Source organism: Aulonocara sp. 'chitande type north' Nkhata Bay, linkage group LG6, assembly GCF_057382095.1.
Source record: "Aulonocara sp. 'chitande type north' Nkhata Bay isolate Kocher_YH1m ecotype deep benthic linkage group LG6, A_spYH_male_GT1.1, whole genome shotgun sequence".
Taxonomy (NCBI): domain Eukaryota; kingdom Metazoa; phylum Chordata; class Actinopteri; order Cichliformes; family Cichlidae; genus Aulonocara; species Aulonocara sp. 'chitande type north' Nkhata Bay.
The window spans coordinates 17,765,268-17,783,573 of record NC_141349.1 but is presented as its reverse complement, the minus strand read 5'-3'; the positions used below and the strand labels follow the sequence as shown (position 1 = coordinate 17,783,573).

Genomic DNA, 18,306 nt, shown 5'->3' with positions numbered 1-18,306 from the left:
CCGAAATGGCAGCAACTTAAAACCTTCAATCCAATTGCTGTGTGTCATCAACCAACGTGACCACCCATAGTTGCACATACAACACATAAACAAACTGTTTTTGATGGGATGTGATCACTGGATTACTTACTGGCCTTCATCACAAAGACAACAGAGCAACATACATTGTTTTTATTGATCCTGTGATCACCTATGAATCACCTGGAGCATGGGCTTGCAGGAGATCATTCATGACAGCTACGGATCCCTTTAAGCTGCTCAACAATCGCATATCATCACAGCATACCACCCCCTTTGTGCTCTTTGAGTTTGAGGGATTTTAATTTTTTTTTTTTTTTGGGGGGGGGGGGGGGGGCAGCAGTGTTAAAATTAGATAACGATGACATGGCACAGGTTTACCTCTGGGTTTAGGGTTACAGACACAGCAGCACAGCACAAATAACTCGCGCCACAGCAGCCTTGTTGAGGTTATTACTGTTTATTTGGACTTTGCCATTTGGTTTATGACGTACAACAGTCCAGTCAGGTCCCCGACCTCTAAGCCAAGTGAGTGATTTGTGAGCTGCCTGACGTTCAATGCCTTAAAACAAATCATGGCATCAACGTGGGCAGTGAGGAGAATCAAAGTCTAAAAATAAATGTCTTTGTTTAATCAGGATATATATATTTTTAGATTCTCACATTAATTATAGCTTGTGTGGACCCAGACCTTTAAATGGAAAAACAATGGTCCACTTTTTTTCTTTTTTACTTACTTGCTTTAATATTGAAATGCATATCAATATTTTTCTTTCATGTAAAAATATGTTTAATATAGCTGTATCTATTTATAATTAGTTTTTTTTAAATGTGGTTGAATTTACCCAATCAGAAAACATTTTTTTTGATTTTCAAATGGATAAAAATACGAGAAAAATCCATAGACATCTATTAAGTAAGGTTATGCAAACGAATTAGCTTATTCATATGCAGACTAATAGAGTTTCATCCCTGAAAGCCTGCTTTCAGCCAAGAGAAACCCTGCATACACACATTCTCAATTGTACACTTTTCCACCACAATTGCACACTTATTGCACACAATAAAGTATCTCTCTGTCTCATGTCCTGTGATTGTGACTGTGATTACACTGACAAGTAATGCACTTCTTACATAAATGGACTGTGCACTTGTATTTCATATATAGACAGATATGCATAAACATGTATACTGAGCATCTGTACAGCAGCATCTGGATGACAAGTAAGGTTGAGTCAAGTTTGTGGTCATAACGAGTTCTGCTGCTGTAAATAACAGATTATAAACCGGGTGCTAAAAATACTTGCTGAACTTTCTCCTCAGGTAGCCTAATTAAATGTGATTGGTCGCACCTGTTCGAGCCGCACTAACGTTGAAGTTGAACTAGGCCACGGTGGTGCACCGTAAAGACAACGTCCTGGGAATAGGAAACACGGGTGGGGAGGTGTCGGTAATCTCACCTTTGGGAAAGGGGTTCGGCTGAATGATGTAGAGAAACGCGTGGACCATATGGAAGAGGATCCCCATGCTCCCTGGCTCGTAATAAGCGTGGGTGTCGTAAACCGCCGCGGGTACAAACCCAAAATCCAGCGGCTCCACCGGCGGAGGTGAGCGCTCTCTGCGGGAGTCCGACCGGACCTCAGCCGGTACCGCGCCCCTCTCATCCGCCTGCTCTTCGCTGCCTGTGGCCCCCCAGCAGAGCAGCAGCACGAGCCAGCGTGTCCACAGCATGGCTCCCCAAGGTCCTACTCGGTTTCCAAAAAAAAAAAAAAAAGTATGAGGGGGAAAGGAAACACAAAACTGGAGGGAGAAGGGGGGTGACACCTGTCCCTCCGGGTGGTGTTTTTTTATCCCCACACCGCAAAAACAACCGTCCTAAGGAAAAGTTTTAAAAACAACATCCAATGGTCGCAGGAGTAGCAGCCGTTAGCTACGGGTTTCCCGGTACGGAGTCATCACCGACATCTTCCCGGGGCTCCGGCGGCCGAAGACGAGCGCTCACACATTCTCACCGGCTTCGTCCTGCGAGCAGCCTAATCTCGCGTGCACGTAAAAGGCTCGAGCACGCTCGCGCGCGTTTGAAAGCTGGTCGGGAGCATCTGTGGCGCGCGACACCGCTCTGACCAGCCACCTGTCACCCTCTCTCTCTCTCTCTCTCTCTCTCTCTCTCTCTCTCTCATCCCCAGGTGTACTGTTCAAGCAGAGGTTCAGAGAGGGTCAGCTGAGCACGCCCGCTGACTTCACAACAGGAAACCAAAAGGTGGATTTAAGCAGGCTGTTTGTTTGTCCAGGACAGAGTCAATACAGTAAAATATAACGAGGTGTGGAGATTTTTGTTAACTAAAAATAACAAAATGAGTGAATAAAAACCAAAAATGTTTTTAAAAAAAATCATAAATCTTGCCTCTGCTATTCATACTGTCTTACTATTTGGCTTTGGTTTGTGTTCTTTTTCTCTCAGGAATTAAAATTCTGCTTCCAACATCTGAGCCAATAACGCAACTGGTATAAATTTTGAGCTTTTTGACCCTGCAGTTGATCCAACAATCATCATTTTGAAGGGTTTGGTTCATGGGGAGATATTTTTGTGTATGAACGTGTTTCAAGCTTGATACATTTAGTCTGAGCCTGCTAAAGTAGCTTTGCATGATTCAGAAGTTCAGAATAATCTTGTTTTAAATACTGTTTGACTTGGCTACACCTTGGGCCTCTGTGAGTAAAAGTGAGTCTGGACACTTAGCAGTTGTCTGTTAGATAGTTCAGCAACGGGAACATCTGGCAAAAGATGCAAGGTTTGACTTGGCAAGAAAGTGTGGAAACAAAGCATTGAGTTTAACGGAAACAGTATAGTCTGGTTAAGCCTTTAAAAACCGCTTTGATGGCTTCATGAGTAAGTGCTCTCTTTCGTCCTCTCTCATCTCACATGCAGCTTTTATGTGGCACCGGATGGGTTAAATGTGGAAAAACCTGAAATATGTCGACACAATCAGGGATGTCGTGTAGCCAGACCATTTATGTGAGCTGGACCTTTGGCAAAAAGCCCCCACCCTACCCCTGTGTGTGATGACATACACCCCCTCTAAATGTCCATTCAAGGGGAACAGTGGGCTGCAGTGTTTGCCTGGTTAACAGGGAGGGCATCGACTCCTTTCACTGAAAAGCATGCGCGCACACACAAAATCACACCAGAAACTTACAAAACAGTCTTGTTTTATTCTCCTTCTACCACGTAAGGAGATACATTACACGAATGAGCTGTACATGGAAGAGAAAAAAAAAAAACTCATACACTGTCCGTTTTTAGGTAGAGATCCATCCACATGCTGAAAAATACCTCACATATGACACACACACACACTAATGCTGCATTCACACTCCTCCTTCCAGCAGTATACAGCTATTTTTTTCCACTGTACGGACCATGATCCTGTAGTGAGACTGGACTTGGCCCCTGGCTGTGCCCCTCATGGACCCTCACTGGTCTCAGTTAAGATAAAAAATCTTGTTCAACAGTTGGGTCTATAATTTGTATAAGTATTGCATAAAAATGTCTCTAATTCCCAAACAGTTAATGGATCATTTTTGTAAATCCCCTTGAACTGAGGTTTGAAGTCTGCACTTCAGTCACATCTTCACTGTTTGATTTAAATCCACTCAAACTACAAAAACTGTGTCACTGTCCAGCAAATTAAGGACCGAACTGTGCCTGATCAGTTTTTAGTCCTGCGTTCCTCCTGCTCAGACCTTTGAGTCAAAGATGTAGCAAGTCCAAGTTGCAATTCTCTTTCCACGCAGCCAGAACCCATCCTTGTAATAACTCTTTACTTCCTTCCCCAGAAAAATCTTAATCCATCGTTTTGCATAAAAAGATATAAACTAGCTTCAACACAGAAAACCTGCACTTTGTTCATTGACAAGCTAGTTTTGGCCTGGATTATGAAGAAATCAGCATACAATGAAGCATTTCATGTGATTTTCACATCCACTCTCACTCAGATAGCGAGGAATGAGAAAACATGTCAGATCAGTTTCCAACATCAAAAAGCAAACAGAAGAAAATGTTATATGGCTGTGATGTGTCGCCACTATTATCTGTAGGCCACATGCTTCAATGAAAAAGGTACAAATTAAGCACATAAATAAGTCACACCTGTCAGGCCTGGTAGGCCATCTCAAAATAAATACAAATCTGCACCATCATCTCAGTGCTTTAAGGTAATACCAACACAAATGACATTAAGCCTTCCAACTTTTTATATCTCTTAAGTTACCAAACCAAACATTACAACTGAAGCTGATGCAGCCAAGCAAAGCCATTCTTAGTGTCACTGCTGCCATATTTAACCTGCTGGGACTGCAACTCACCTCATCACCTCAGATCAACCTCTGTGTGTGTGTGTTAGAGCTTCTGTCTGCAGAATAACTTCATGATTTGAATCCTTCCATGTGATTGTGATTCAATTTAGAAAAAAGATTTGAAACCTGTCATAAAAACTTCATTTCAAATATCATCAGCCTTTTTTTTTTTTGGAATAATTAAAAAAAACTAGTAAAAACTTTTGTTCTTTCTAAAAACAGCTTCTTACTGATTGTGCTTCTGAACACACGTGATTTGACATACGCAGATTTCTCTCTGTAGTCTGCTCCTCCCGTGTTTTACATGCTGTCTTCATCAGCGAGTGTGTCACCGCCAGGCCTCTGACCCAGTGCCAGAGCCCGCTTGGCTCATCAGACACACGCAGTACCAGCTGGAAACGTCTGATGCCACCTCGGATGCTTGTAGTAACAGCTTTATGCCTTTGCTGGTTTTGTCAGTCAATAAATAAATAAATACTTGAGGGGTCAGGTGCACAAAAGTAAGTACGGTCTGAGCATGCTCCATGACCCATGTCTGATCCCTGAACCCTGTAGTGTTGCCAGGATTGCTACACTGGTCCTTCAGTCTATTCGGTTGCCACAGATGGTGAAGCGATCTATCTCCAGCAGGTCTTTCTTTGGTGGTCGGTGTGCAAGTCCGCCTCCTTCCAGTCCCGTGTCAGCGTTGATGATTTTGTCATCGTCCTCCTCGTCAGGAGTCGTCAGGAATGTGTCTGAGTCACTCTTCGGGAAGGAGGGGGCAGCGTTTTCTGCTGTGTTGGTGGGCTGACAGATGTCTGACGGCAGAGAAGTTTCTCCTTTGTCAGCTGTGGATTCTGTTATAAAGCAAGTTAAGAGTTTTTAGCAGCAGTTAAACTCAGGAAAAGAGACAGTGAGACAGAGTGACTGAGCTACCTTGCTGCGGTGAAACGTGAACATGTTTTGTCCGGTGAGCTCTAGAGTTTGCACGGCTGGAGGCGACAGAAGGCGGAGGGTTAAAGAGCTTTTCCTCCATATTGGCCTCTTTGACAAACACACAGGAAGTTCCCAGGAGAACGATACTGTTGAGAACCTTCAGAGTGATCATCCTGCTCACACAGACAGGCAAAAGTCACGTGAACATGAAAACAAACAGTGTCAAGAAAATAATCAAAAATGATGAAGACATGTTGGCCAATTACCCCAAGTAAAACAGCAGCACACACATAAACGAGAGCGACCCCTGGATCTTCACTGAGCTGGTCACCACTCTGATCAGCTGAAAAAAACATCGTCACATTTATAAGCAAGCAAACGTGGGAGCAAACATCTCAATATCAAAAGCCATCCTGTGAAAGAACGACTGACCAGCAGCGCTAAAGGAAGCGGGATGAAGCCCATTCTCCTGGATACTGAGTCACTGTAGTCTGTGTACGCCTGAGACACAGTTAACACATTGTTATGTAAAACATCAACAAGCAGCACAGTTTTACTCATGGATAACTCAGTCCATTCTTTTAATGAAATCATAAGCTAAAAATCAGGAAAAACTGCTGGATGTGCTTTCAACACGTTCCTCATTCACTGTTTAAACGTTACTCACCGACTGATGGATCAGAATCAATAATTATCAGATGTTATGATCAGAGGCGAATAGCAATAACAGAAAAGGACATATGCACAACACCGTCATCAGTGTATCATGCTGCAACTGAATCAAGGTGTATGAGGCAGGGCTACTGGCAATGGTGGATGCTGGCACGCATGTCTGAGCTCTTCTGAGTGTGGTGGAAATGTGACCGGACAGAGGTACCAAGATGAGGCGCCCCAACCTGCACCGGTGCCATTCTTGCGGCAGCAACCCACCCTACAGCTGTTACCGGCACACAGTGGCCAGTAGATCAGGAGCATGTCCTGGCGCCAGTCAGGATTTAGTCCCAAAAGGTCTCCTACTGAGCATGCCGGGGACATGCTGTGTTGAAATTCATGAGAGGCAGCCGCAACAAGTAAGCAGTGCACAGCTGCAGCCTGCACTCAGGAATGGAGAGACATCCCTCAACTTACTCAGGCACTGAATATGCAGTCCAGGCCATACCTTGTATTATAGTGAGGGTTTATGAAATCTATTCAAAACGCTAACCTGCCTTTTGTTTTTGGACTAGTATATATAATAAAAAAAGAGGAAATAAGATGATATGTAGTGTCATACAGAAGAAAATGTTGTCTTTCATTAGAGAAAACACAAACAGCACCTTGTCCTTTTATTTGTATTTTCCTAAATTACTGTGATTTGAGCCGCTTCACTCACATTTTTCTGCCGACTGCTGACTAGGTCAAAGGCGAGGCTGGCTCTGTATTCCCCGTATACCTGAGACAGAGGCAACGTGTCAACCGATACAAGAGAAACATCAAAATATAAAACAAATAAGCTACTGAGTAGAGCGCCTGCCTTGTCGTGGTGACGTAACAAATGTTAACTTGTTTACTGCAAGTCTCATAATTGGTTTACCTGCTTGTTCTTTACTGTGGTGCATGAATGCGACGTGAAAGCACAGTAAAGGTAAATTCATGAAGCCGAAAAGAAGCAAAAATGTGTGTGTGCGGATTAAACGTGGATTAGTATGGACTCACAGGTACTTGAACACTTACAATGTGAGTGAGGTTTGTGTGATTAGGTTTGACAGTTTGGGGATAAAGGGGTTAATCCCTTCCTGTGGGGCTGCTTTCTGTTACATAAGCATAGTTACAACTCGTTGGAGGAAAATCAAAGAGAAAGGCGACTCATGAGGGAAGGAAGTGAGAAATTGATAAGGAAAAAATGGGCCTGCTGACGGTTTCTCTTGCAGGTGGATGATTCTCTAACAGTATAACAATAGTGCTAAAGAGACCAACAAAGTGAAAATACACAAATTTGTAAATCATGAAATACTACAATATAACATATTTTATATGGGTCAAGTGACCAGAACTCTAATCCTGTTATTGTTCTAGATCATCTTAATTTGAGGTCCATATGGTAAATACTAAATATTTTACCTATTATGTTTTGAAACACAAAACTAGATTTAACATGTATATAACCCTAAACATGACAGAAAAATATGCACCATCATTTCAGTTCCTTAAAGTAATTTCTATCACTGCTGTTAGTTTTGCTGTGAGATCACAACATTGTAAAATGGGTTACACTGTTTGAATGGTGAAGTTTGTTTCTTCAATTGAAAACAGTGGAAGCATTTTCACTTGGATCAGTGTGCATTAAACTAAGCTCTTGCCATAGGACCATATATCAAATCTAAAATAGAGCAGATCAAACTTAGTTGCTGCTATGCGTGTTAGCCTGTTAGTGTGGCATCATTACATTACTCACTGTAAGCATTTTTCCTGCATATACAACTGAAATTCTGCACATTACTCTCAAATTTGTTTTGTTGACCGCTTAGTTGGCTTTCTTTTCTGATGCAACTATTGTCAAAGCACAGATTCTCTCTGATGTTAAGTAATATACAGGTTGTACTGACCATGGTGTCACAGGTCCAACCCCTTCATATCCCCAGTTACTGCCTGGAGAAACCTTGTGTCAGGTTAAACTGGCCATCTGCGAGGCTGTGTCTGTACTCCCCATATACTAAATCTAACCTCACAGGTATGACACGTTTTCCAAAAGATCCCTGACGTCCTTTGAAGAGAAATGCCCATAACTGAGGAAAAAGAAGCTCTAAAACTTAATTATCATAGTGCACTGGTTTTTCTCTGTACACTGCAGCAGATGTTTAATGATGCCAAGAATATATAAATAAAACTGCAGCCCATTTCTAAGTTCAGCTGATACATGGTGACACTATACCAATATTTAGATGTGCTTATATGCGCAAAAGCACATCCAAATGTAGAAAGTAATAGATCTAAGACATAAATGAGAAAATATCCCATTAAAATGTTTTTTATACCTAGAATAGTGACACTCCCCACTAATCTTTTCCACACAAATATCTGAACTGTGTTGAAGCTGATAGACAACTGTCCACAATTTTAATTGTATTAATAATCTTTTAAGCTTATTTCCCATTTTATGGTGATTTATTCCAAGTTTTTCCACATCGGAGCTTGCTAAGACTGTCAGATGTTCATTCTAACTAACAGATTTATTTTATCTGATTTAAACTGTGTTTCTCATTGTACTGAATTGCTGTTGGGTGAACATGATAGAATAGTTCAATAGTTCTAACTAATGTGTTTCTCCTCTAGTTGCCAAACACTCAACTGCACTTTAACCAAGTTAATAAACCGTCAAACGTACAGAGAAAGGACTTACATCAGCACTGATGTCATTGAATTTGGTGATAAAGGCGTGCTTGACAACATCCACGGCAACCTCTGAGGCTATCACCATGACTACATCAGGAAACAGCACCCACAAGTGGTCTGACAACAAACACATTGAAATCTAATCAGTATAATTATTTAATCTAGTATTAGTAGTAAAAGAAAACAGTGAGCTACTTAGCAAGAGTGAAAAGACCCGATTATGAACCTAATCGGGGTACTATGATAAAGCACATCTGTATGCAGCTGTATAGCTTTCAGTACTCTTTGCAAAGCTTTGTATTAGGTTACCGGCATTCCATGAAAACTGCTCCATGTTTCTCAGACAGACGATGAGCAGGAGGATGTAGTTGGTGAACCTCTCTTTTATGTCTATGGGAAACAAACAAATCAATCCAGGATTAACCTACTTTGTGCTCACTGCAGTTGAGCTCGATTCCACATATTTACCTTGTATTAAATAATCATACTGAGAGGAGGAGGCACAAAGTATTCAAAAATTTTGATTTTTGTGGAACGTAGCCAGCTGTTTTACCACCACTTACCACTGTTTGACATCTGGAAAAGGTTGTTCTTTTCAAACTTCTTAAATACACTCCCTTTGATCTCAACAAACTGCAGAAAAAAGAAAAACCCAACATAAAAACATCAGGACTGAACTGGAGATGCCGCATGTTTTAAACGGGGTAATATGTCTGTGCATAAAACTCACGTTGTTTGACATCATAATGGTGAGCAAGGACTTGTTGTGGGAGTTGAAAGCTACATTGAGAGTTGTGGCCTGAACCATGATGAGGATGGCATGAAGAACTGGATACATATTGAGGAAAAACACACATTTTCTGCACTGTAATAATACTGACGCAATGACTTTATGTTCCCTACTAGTCTGAAGTACAGCTGTTAGATTTGCTGCTGCTGATTACTTCAACTTTGATTGACTGTTTGGTTTATGAAAAAAGTTGAAGACTGGGAAGATTAAATAGCAGAGTGATGAATAACGCTTGTTTGGGATCACTGGGGGCATTTATTCTTCCAGGTCTTTCCTTTTGCCTCTAATGTGGCCTTTTTCTATCAGTTTCAAAATCTGAATTTAAGCTTTTAATTTCATTTGTTTTAAATACACTTCAGGAAAACATTTTGCTGAACGATAAAACTGATTAATGTTGCAAATCAACTTTAAACTGACTAACTTTTAACCGTTTTAATATCAGTGATGTTTTTGAGGATACAGACGTAGAGAACAGCCATGAGGAAGTGAGGAATCACGCCAATATGCGCTCTCTTCTTCTCCTTGGGTTCTGTGGCGGTCCAGTACAGAGCGTCCAGTATGTCTTGGCCAAATGATGAGAACAGGCGGTCCGCCACCTGACGACACAGGGAAGGGAAGGATGACGGGGGAGAGCTAGTCAATGTGTGGTGCAGTGTCATTAGATACTGAACTGGCCAATGAGGAAGATTACACAGTGTACCTCTAACATGTTGTAGATGATGTATAGTTTGATGACAGACTGTCCTCTGATGAGATGGTACATCATGGCGTAATCCACGTAGCTCATCATTGAGTAACACAGCACCATAATAAAGCCTTTGAGTACGTCGCACACCTGGGCTGGCTGAAGCAAGCGGGAGCCGCTAAATAACACACAAACGTCACAGACAAGGAAAATGTTCACAAGAAAATCACCAGAACAGAACAGCATAGTTGGCTGTTGCCTCAGAGCTCTGCTGCCCCCTGGAGGTCAATAATAACATTGCACTGCCTCAGACAAAGACCTTGCCCAGGGTGACAGAGCCCCCTTTAAAGTGGGACTGCAGAACATATTTATTCCTTGCACCTGTTTTATTTGTATATATATATATATATATATATATATATATATATATATATATATATATTTTTTTTTTTTTTTTTTTTTTTTTTCTCCCCTCAATGAACCACAATTTGATTCTTTACAGTTTCTAAAAAGAATTCTGGATTTGAGGAAAGCAGGGAAGCTCTAAATATGGGTCATGTTGCCTACGCTGTACATATCACAAGATATGCAGATTTTGGAAAAGGTGCTCACAACGCAACACAAAAAATTAAGTGACTGTAATCAAACTGATTAACAGTGTAATATTAGTACTGATCAACAAAGGACTAATAAGGGATGCACCTGCCTAATACATGGAGTGTATATCAGCCCAATCCTGACTCAGAAAGCCAGACTGGGTGTCGGTGACAATGAGCAGACGAATGGGGCCAATATGTTCAGCATTTTTCTGTTTACTTTGTCACACATCAGCATCAGTGAACCAGCTCCTAATGCAAAAGCAATCATAACCGAGGGAATATAGGGGCAAAGGTTTTGCATTTTATAGGTATGTCAACTTTACCATATCAACAGCTTTAATTTTTATGTTGATAGAAGTTTATTATTAAACTGCAAACTGTGGTCAAGTTAGGTGACATGATTGAAAATCCCCGACGAACATGATGGTTTCCATGTCGGCGTCTCCCTCCCATTTGCTCTCACTCCCATTATGTTCAGTTTACTGATGTAATGCTTGTTGGGACGCTTTTATTGCACAGCAGGATTCAGAGTCTATTATTACTCCACATCTGTGAGAGCAGGTGCACTCACAGTGACAACAGGTAAACAAGAAACTAGTGAGACTGTAAATAAAGTAAACAACTTTTTCTTTATTTTATTCATCTTGCTCAAATTGCTGCAAATCAGTAAATGTAAATAGCCAGAGTTTGCTTTTTTTTTACAACATCATGACAGCAATGACTAGGTCGAGCCTGACATTTCGACTTTGTTTTGCTCTATTATTCTCTGATTTCTTATGTTTTACTAACCAATTTTGAAGACAGAAAAATCACTGATGAAGAGCTGAGGCTCTACTCCAACATTATACTTCGCAGGACCTGATAATCATGATAATCACAACATCTGTACCTCGTACATAAATGACATCTAACACAATCTATGCAAATATACTTTTAATGATGGTGGAGTTGTACTGATGAGAAGCACATGTATCAAAATATTCCCTGTTAATAACAAATGATGGGTTAAGGAAATGTACTTTAATACTTATATATATAATAAAATGTACTCTAATACTTATACGTTACCTGAGACCACAACATGGCACTGTGAAGAGTCGCAACAGGGCCAGAATCACCCTGAGGGGCAACAGCGTAAACACATAGAGGAAGGCGTCCAGACAGAGGAAGAAGCCGAATGTCATCAGCTGAAAACAGGAAGAGAGGGGAGAAATACATTTATTACAACTGTGTTTATTTCATTTCATTTTTTTTCTTTAAGTGTGGGGGTGTACAGTGTGTTCACCTTCTCCAGTTCTTTGGGGATGCGGAGGCATGTGTAGACCCTCTCTCTGCGCTCGGTGTATTTGGCCTCGTTGTGTTCTAGGAAGTAACCTCTGGTGAGCTCAGTAGTTATGAATCTGACCAGAGACAGGTCTACAGATACAGACAGGAATAAATTATTATTTTTACTGTGTTTTGAATCTATCACAAACAACACTATCAACACAGCACACATAGAGGAGTCCTTACTTAATGGTAAATTCCATCAGATGAGAACTGGCTACACTAAAACCAAAACTACTCGAGCTAATCTGCTGCTGGAACCGTCTAAACTCCTCTGCTGAAGCTTAGAAACATGAACGAAGGGATTTGTTCCCATTTAGCCACAAGAGTATTAGTGAGGTTGGCCACTCGTGGTTCGATCAGGCCTGGTAGGAACTCCAGTTCATCCCAAAGGTGTTAAGGTTTGGAAAGTTAAAGCTGTTCTGGTCACTTGGTTTTATATCAACTTTTTTTATTTCACTTACATGTTTGAAGCGGCTTTAGACCTTATACTATGTTCTTTTTTTCTTTTCTTTTTTTAAATATTAGGCTCCTTTTTTACATTATATAATGACAATGCATACTCAGTATTCTGTTCAGAGTCATCTGGTTTTTCAAGTACTCATAGCATATTTTGTTCCCTTTATTTGGATAAATCCAATAATAAAAAAGAAGTCCTCTTCATTAGTATTAAAATGGACTATCATTAGCATTCATTAACATCCAGTGCTTTTATTTAGGTATTTAATCTGACTTCTAAATCAGTGCAATTTAACCTATGGTAACGATATTTTATATGCGTGAACTCAAGAAGAGCTGAGAAACAAAGTCTTTGACATCTAGCAGTCTGGAAAGGGATACAAAGCCATTTCTAAAGCTTTGGGACTCCACAGAGGCATGGTGAGAGCCATTATCCACAAATGGAGAAAACTTGGACCAGTGGTGAACCTTCCCAGGAGTGGGCAGCCAACCAATATTACTCCGAGAGCTGATCGACGGCTCATCTATGAAGTCACAAAAGAACCTGAACAATATCTGAAGAACTGCAAGCCTCACTTGGCTCAATTAAAGTCAGAGTTCATGATTCAACAATAAAAAAAGAAGAGACTGGATAAAACATGGTGGTGGTAGTGTGATGGTCTGGGGTTACTTTGCTCCTTCAGGACCTGGAAGACTTGCTGGGGTAAAAGGAAACATGAATTCTGCTCTTTACCAAAACATCCTGGAGGAGAATGTCTGGCAGTCAGTGCCCTGAAGCTCAAGAGCACTTGGAGCACTTGCCAGCTATCGCAAACGCCTGACTGCAGTTCTTGCAGTGTTATCAAGGGTGACGCAGCCATCAGGTTTAGAGGGGAATTATTTTTTCACACAAGGACACGTAGGTTTGAATAGTGTTTTTCCCTTACTGAATGAAATCATAATTTAAAATGCATGTTGTACTTACTCTCGTGAACTAAGACCAATATTAAAAAGTGTTTGATGTGAAGCAAATATGAAAAGGGCTCAAACAGTACTGTATTTTTTTCCAGCTCTGGGGGAGCTTTATAGATAAAGTTTATTTTCTGAACAAAAGGAGCAGAGTTCAAAATATGTAGGTGTTTAGCAACCAAGAATGGTCAAAAAAATCTTTATCCAGTTGCATTAAAAATAGCAATATTGAGTATATACATAAGAAGACCGCGAGTGCACCTTCTGAATTCACAGAGAAAGAAAAGTGTATAAAATTTAGAAACAGCTGAGCTTTATGGAAGGGATGTACACGCTTTCTAATAAACAAATCTTACTAGAATAAACCACAACAATTTATGTTGCCAATCATCTGAAAACACATGGCCTTTTTTTCTTCTTCTTGCAACTGGGTCAAAAATGATTGCCGTAAGCATTACGTTGAGCAATCTTTCAAGTCAACACGGGTGTCTGTGCACCTATGGCTCACACGGTGTCCACCGACTCATCCGAGTGCGCCTGTGCAGAGAACCAAACCGCACGAGAAGCCAACTGGCTGACCTGGACTTTCTGCATGATCACATGCAGTACTGCTGTCTTACTAACAGTCAGAAATCCTCCTGCTAGGTTTAATTTGGATGCATATCACACAATTGTGCCACCTTCTCGTTACTTTACTCCAGCTCAGTTTCTCACAAACAGCTGCTGAGGCTGCCTGCAGCTACATCCCCACAACATGTGCAAACTCGGAGCAAGCCCCGATAAGCTGCAGAAGCTCAGTTGATATTTTACATGCCTTCTCGAGAAACTCTACAAAAAACACCCTACAGCCGCCGTAAACAATAATTATCTCAGCTGCTAGCTAGCGCTGTCAAACTGGGAGTCAGCGCCTGTGGAAACGAAGCTAGCTCTCACCTGACAGGTTGCTCTTCTTTCCCCTGCTAGCGCCATTTTTATCGTTAAATCCCAGCGTCTCCGTGACTCCGTCTTTCTCCTTATTCTTCCCCGCTGTGGCAGCCTTCTTCTCCCTCTCGCTGTCCTCCTTCTCCTTCTCTTCACCCAGACCTGTCGACAGCGCCTCCGCCATCTTCGCCAAACGAAAGTTTCAGGCCGCTGCTGCCTGGGAAACTGACGGTCAGACGTCATCACGCACTGCAGGTTGTTCAACTCACCGGCAGATGTCGCCAAAGCCCTGAGATTATTTGCCGCACATTATTTATTTTTCCCCTTTCTCAGTTTATAATCCCACGAAGCTAAAAACATTAAAAAGACTGTATAAAATGACACAACTATCAGCTTACGTTTCATTATAACCTATTCAACTGAGAAAGACTGTGAATGAACAAAATAAAACATACAAAGCTGATTGAGTTTTTATTACCGTGTATGCAATAGATTCACTATCATCATAACCCTTTTCCAATTGCACCTATAGGCAATTAGGCAATTAGTTGTGTGAAAGTAACAGAAACACACACACAAATGTGTTCAATATTTAAGGAATTTGCTGATTTGCGTGGTTCTGCTCTTCTTATATATCGCTGCAGCCAACACATCTCAAGAGACACAACTTTTACTTTGAAGGCGGACTCTGGCGAACCATTACACCACTAGCAAGAAGGTGACACAAGGCAGGATGAATTCATGCTTTCATGTCTTTTATGCCCATTTCGGACCCTGCCATCTTGATGTCACAGCAGAAATCAAAACCCATGAAACAAGGCAACCTTTTCTAATCTCCTGTTGTGCAGTTTTGGTGAGCCCATGTGACTTTCCGGACAGAAAAGCCCCTGGTGCAGTCTTCTGCTGCTCTAGACCATCTGGTTTGTGTTCAGAGATGCTCTTCTGCGTACCTTGGATGTAACCAGTAGATCAACAGTAGATCTACAATCTTCGGTTTTGAACACATCTCATCTTGAAGAAATTTCTTCAAATTTGCCAAAAGCATACACTTGGACCACAAACAATTTAATATTTGGAAGTCAAAGGTCAAAGTCATCAAGTCTTTATGTCTTCTTAATTTCAGCAATGCCTTGAAGGTAAGAGGTCGAAACACAAAGATGGGGACCAATAAACCCTGGTGGTAGCTAATAGTCCACGCTGACCTTCAGGCTCTGGGACATAACGAACCACATCTGTCATAATTAAGCACTGGTACATGATTTTTAAAGCTGTAACCAGAATTATAGGTCACCGCTTAGATGTCTGCATGCAAAAGCCGAGCAACAAAGGTTAATTAATCCCATGAATAAAGAGGAGAGTGAAAATAGGGAGAGAGACAGAGAGAGAGCAGAAACCAAGCGCGCAGCACGGATAGAGTTTCTCCCGGCGAGGGATCACTTTGACCTCCATGGATTCAGTTTCCCCTTCCTTGTGAGTCACACGTCAAAGCTACACGCGACACGTTGATGCTACACAACGGTGGGAGCAACTATGATGCTTTTTCTTTTCTTTTCTTTTCTTTTCTTTTTCTTTCTTTCTTTTTAAATTGTGGGATAAACTTATGGTGATCGCCGAGCGCGCACTGCGGTTCCTGCCTCGGGGCACCATGGGCTCGTAAGATGCCTTCTCTGTGGAAGCGGATAACATTCTCGGTGGCCTCGGCGCTCTGTATCGGCTCGGTGGTCCTCTTGGTGGTGGCTTTATCCACGGAGCGGTGGGTTACCGGGCGGATCCTCTGTAAAACCGGGGTGGAGATAGTGAATGCGTCAAATCCCGAGCTGGACCAGTTCATCGGGAGCATTTATTACGGATTGTTCCAGGGAGGAAAGACCAAGAGGTGCGGGCTCGGGAACAGGCGGTCCAAAATTTACAGTAAGACGATTTCAGACTTTTAAAACTACACCGATGCTGTCTCATTAGAGTAGAACAACACGTGAGCATCACTTTTGTTTATTTTTACAGGGGGGTTCACCCTGAACTCAAACTTTGTTCTTTTAATTGTGACATGAGTATAAAACATTTACTAAGATATGATCATAGGCCTTACAAAGAAGCTGATTCTGTGAACTCAAACCACTTTTACACTCACAAAAATCAGCGTGTGGCCTTATTTTAATGAATATACCAAAATTTTAGGGTTTGGGTAGCAAACAAAATACTAAAATTATCTAAGTTTGTTTGCTATCCACAAATTTACATAATAATGTAGAGGGTTACAGCTCTACTTTTTATACAGTCCAACAGAGCTGACAAGATGCAGTATTTGATTCTTTCTGCTCTCTCCAGTTTTCCCAAAGCTTGTGGGGACACTGAACGGGGGCCTCCACATGATGGTGATCCTGTTCCTGCTGGTGGCTGTGGGTTTCGCGCTGGTCAGTCTGTCTTTCTGCATTTACAACGCACGCAAGGTTCCATACCAGAGCATCAAAGGGCACAAGGGACTCTATCTGTGGAACTTCATCGCTGGTATGTCCGGGTTGGTATGTCTCAGATGATGCATCATTTTGTTTCTTGTCCTTTCCCTGACTTGCCTGCTCCTCTGTCTGCAGCTCTGTTTGGTGCCCTGGGTGTTCTGTGCTTCCTGGCAGCTGTCAGACACCACAGTCTGACCGAGCGAGTGGCAAACTTTAGGGAGCACCTCTTCGTCCTCGTTGTCTTGGATGACAGTCTGGACTGGTCTTTCTGGCTCGGCGTAGGCAGCATTGCAACTCACTTTGCTGTCTGTGGAGTGGTCGCGATGAGTCGTATCAAGCTGCCCAAACCGGAGATCAAAAAACCTGAAGAACCGACTGTCTCTGCTGTGGACCTGCTGTACTGAAGAATATTGTTTTTTAGCATTTTCATCACTAATGATGGACAAGCGCCAACCGTCAAAACAAAACAGTGCCAGGGCCCTGTTCCTTTGAAGCTGTAACTGAGTTTTAGGTTAATTACAGCCAAAATTATGGAGTCATAACTACATAAATTAACAAGTTGGGACTAAAGTGGCGCCTAACTCACATACAAAGCCCAGGCAAATTCGTCCTTACCTTGATGATCATGCAGCTGTTTGAAATGACTAATGTATTAGTATAAATCTGGCTTTGATGCATATGGATTTATACATTGTTATATTTGATTTTTCAGAGTAAAAGTCAAGCTTAAAAGTAAACATGCCAAATCTCATACTTTGAATGAGTGCTGCAGTGTGCAGCACAGATCCTAAAGTCAGTATGAAAATATATATTTTTTTCTTTTAAATAGTCGTGTAAATAAAGTGTTAATGTGTAATCCTATGTTTGTACATCATGAATTTAATTCAGACACTTCAAAGCTCAGCAATACATGTCTGCAAAAGAGAATAGAGGGTTACATTAGTTATGTCAATCATTCACACTAGAAGAAGATTCACTCTCCTTGGTCAGTCAGTTCATGCAGGAGACAGACATCGAGATAGAAGAGATGGACTGAATGAATGAAAAAGCTGCAGAGCGTCCATCCTGAATTACACCTTTTACCGCATTCATCATCTACATATTGTTTGCAAATACATGATTATTTTCCAATCATATTTATGTGTTGACAAAGACAGAGTAGTGTCTCAAGTACGTGGTCTCTGTCAGGTCCTTTTCTGATGCTTTTTAAAATTTACTTATTTCATTTTTAAAAAGTTTTAAATGCTGAGCTTGAGAGATTCTTAGCCGATGATGCAATAAATAATTGTATGATGTGTTTAAATAAAGGACAGTGCTTTTAAGTAAAGTCTTCCTATGCAGCTTTCTATGAAGACAAAAAAAGTTGTTTGTTAGCAAAAAAGTGAAAAAATTATTTTGAAAAAGAGTTCATGTTACATCAGCAGGTCGAACTATTTCAGAGTCTTCAAGATCCATTCTCCCTTC

The 18,306-nt window shown here is 41.3% G+C and overlaps 3 protein-coding genes across 14 annotated transcripts in view; 1 reads left to right on the top strand and 2 right to left on the bottom strand.

The window, feature by feature from the left end:
* prom1b (prominin 1 b) overlaps window positions 1-2,101 on the bottom strand; it is a 28,598-nt gene extending 26,497 nt beyond the window's left edge. For 3 of the 12 annotated variants that reach the window (XR_015129865.1, XR_015129866.1, XM_086295331.1), the window contains exon 1: window positions 1,479-2,101. Coding sequence is in view for 8 of the 12 variants with exons in the window: in XM_086295331.1 (XP_086151457.1) it covers window positions 1,479-1,749 (271 nt within the window). In the remaining 4 variants the exon portion in view is untranslated. The remainder of the gene's footprint in view (window positions 1-1,478) is intronic. The other 9 variants (XR_015129867.1, XR_015129868.1, XM_086295332.1 and 6 more) reach the window with 6 other exon arrangements.
* A 1,110-nt stretch (window positions 2,102-3,211) lies between these two features.
* Window positions 3,212-14,599, bottom strand: tapt1b (transmembrane anterior posterior transformation 1b). Its single transcript, XM_086295330.1, has 14 exons — window positions 14,402-14,599; window positions 12,021-12,151; window positions 11,804-11,922; window positions 10,152-10,314; window positions 9,912-10,047; window positions 9,392-9,489; window positions 9,225-9,294; window positions 8,971-9,051; window positions 8,669-8,778; window positions 6,662-6,721; window positions 5,722-5,790; window positions 5,556-5,632; window positions 5,290-5,462; window positions 3,212-5,210 (listed from the first exon to the last, which is right to left on the bottom strand). Exons 1-14 carry the CDS (start codon window positions 14,571-14,573, stop codon window positions 4,957-4,959), a joined length of 1,713 nt encoding a protein of 570 aa, XP_086151456.1. The 5' UTR covers window positions 14,574-14,599; the 3' UTR covers window positions 3,212-4,956.
* Window positions 14,600-15,966: 1,367 nt separating this feature from the next.
* On the top strand, window positions 15,967-17,797 carry clrn2 (clarin 2). The gene is made up of 3 exons (XM_086297565.1): window positions 15,967-16,300; window positions 16,715-16,894; window positions 16,978-17,797. The coding sequence occupies exons 1-3, from the start codon at window positions 16,048-16,050 to the stop codon at window positions 17,244-17,246; spliced, it is 702 nt and encodes a 233-aa protein (XP_086153691.1). The 5' UTR covers window positions 15,967-16,047; the 3' UTR covers window positions 17,247-17,797.
* The last annotated feature ends 509 nt before the right edge of the window (window positions 17,798-18,306 follow it).

Coding starts and splice junctions, on each gene's coding strand:
- tapt1b (XM_086295330.1), bottom strand. CDS start 14,573: ATGGCGGAGGCGCTGTCGACAGGTCTGGGTGAAGAGAAGGAGAAGGAG. Junction 9,052..9,224: donor TTTCCAGATGTCAAACAGTG/GTAAGTGGTGGT, acceptor TGTTTCCCATAG/ACATAAAAGAGAGGTTCACC. Junction 6,722..8,668: donor TCAATGACATCAGTGCTGAT/GTAAGTCCTTTC, acceptor CCTCTGTCTCAG/GTATACGGGGAATACAGAGC.
- clrn2 (XM_086297565.1), top strand. CDS start 16,048: ATGCCTTCTCTGTGGAAGCGGATAACATTCTCGGTGGCCTCGGCGCTC. Junction 16,301..16,714: donor CAGGCGGTCCAAAATTTACA/GTAAGACGATTT, acceptor TGCTCTCTCCAG/TTTTCCCAAAGCTTGTGGGG. Junction 16,895..16,977: donor TCTGTGGAACTTCATCGCTG/GTATGTCCGGGT, acceptor CTCTGTCTGCAG/CTCTGTTTGGTGCCCTGGGT.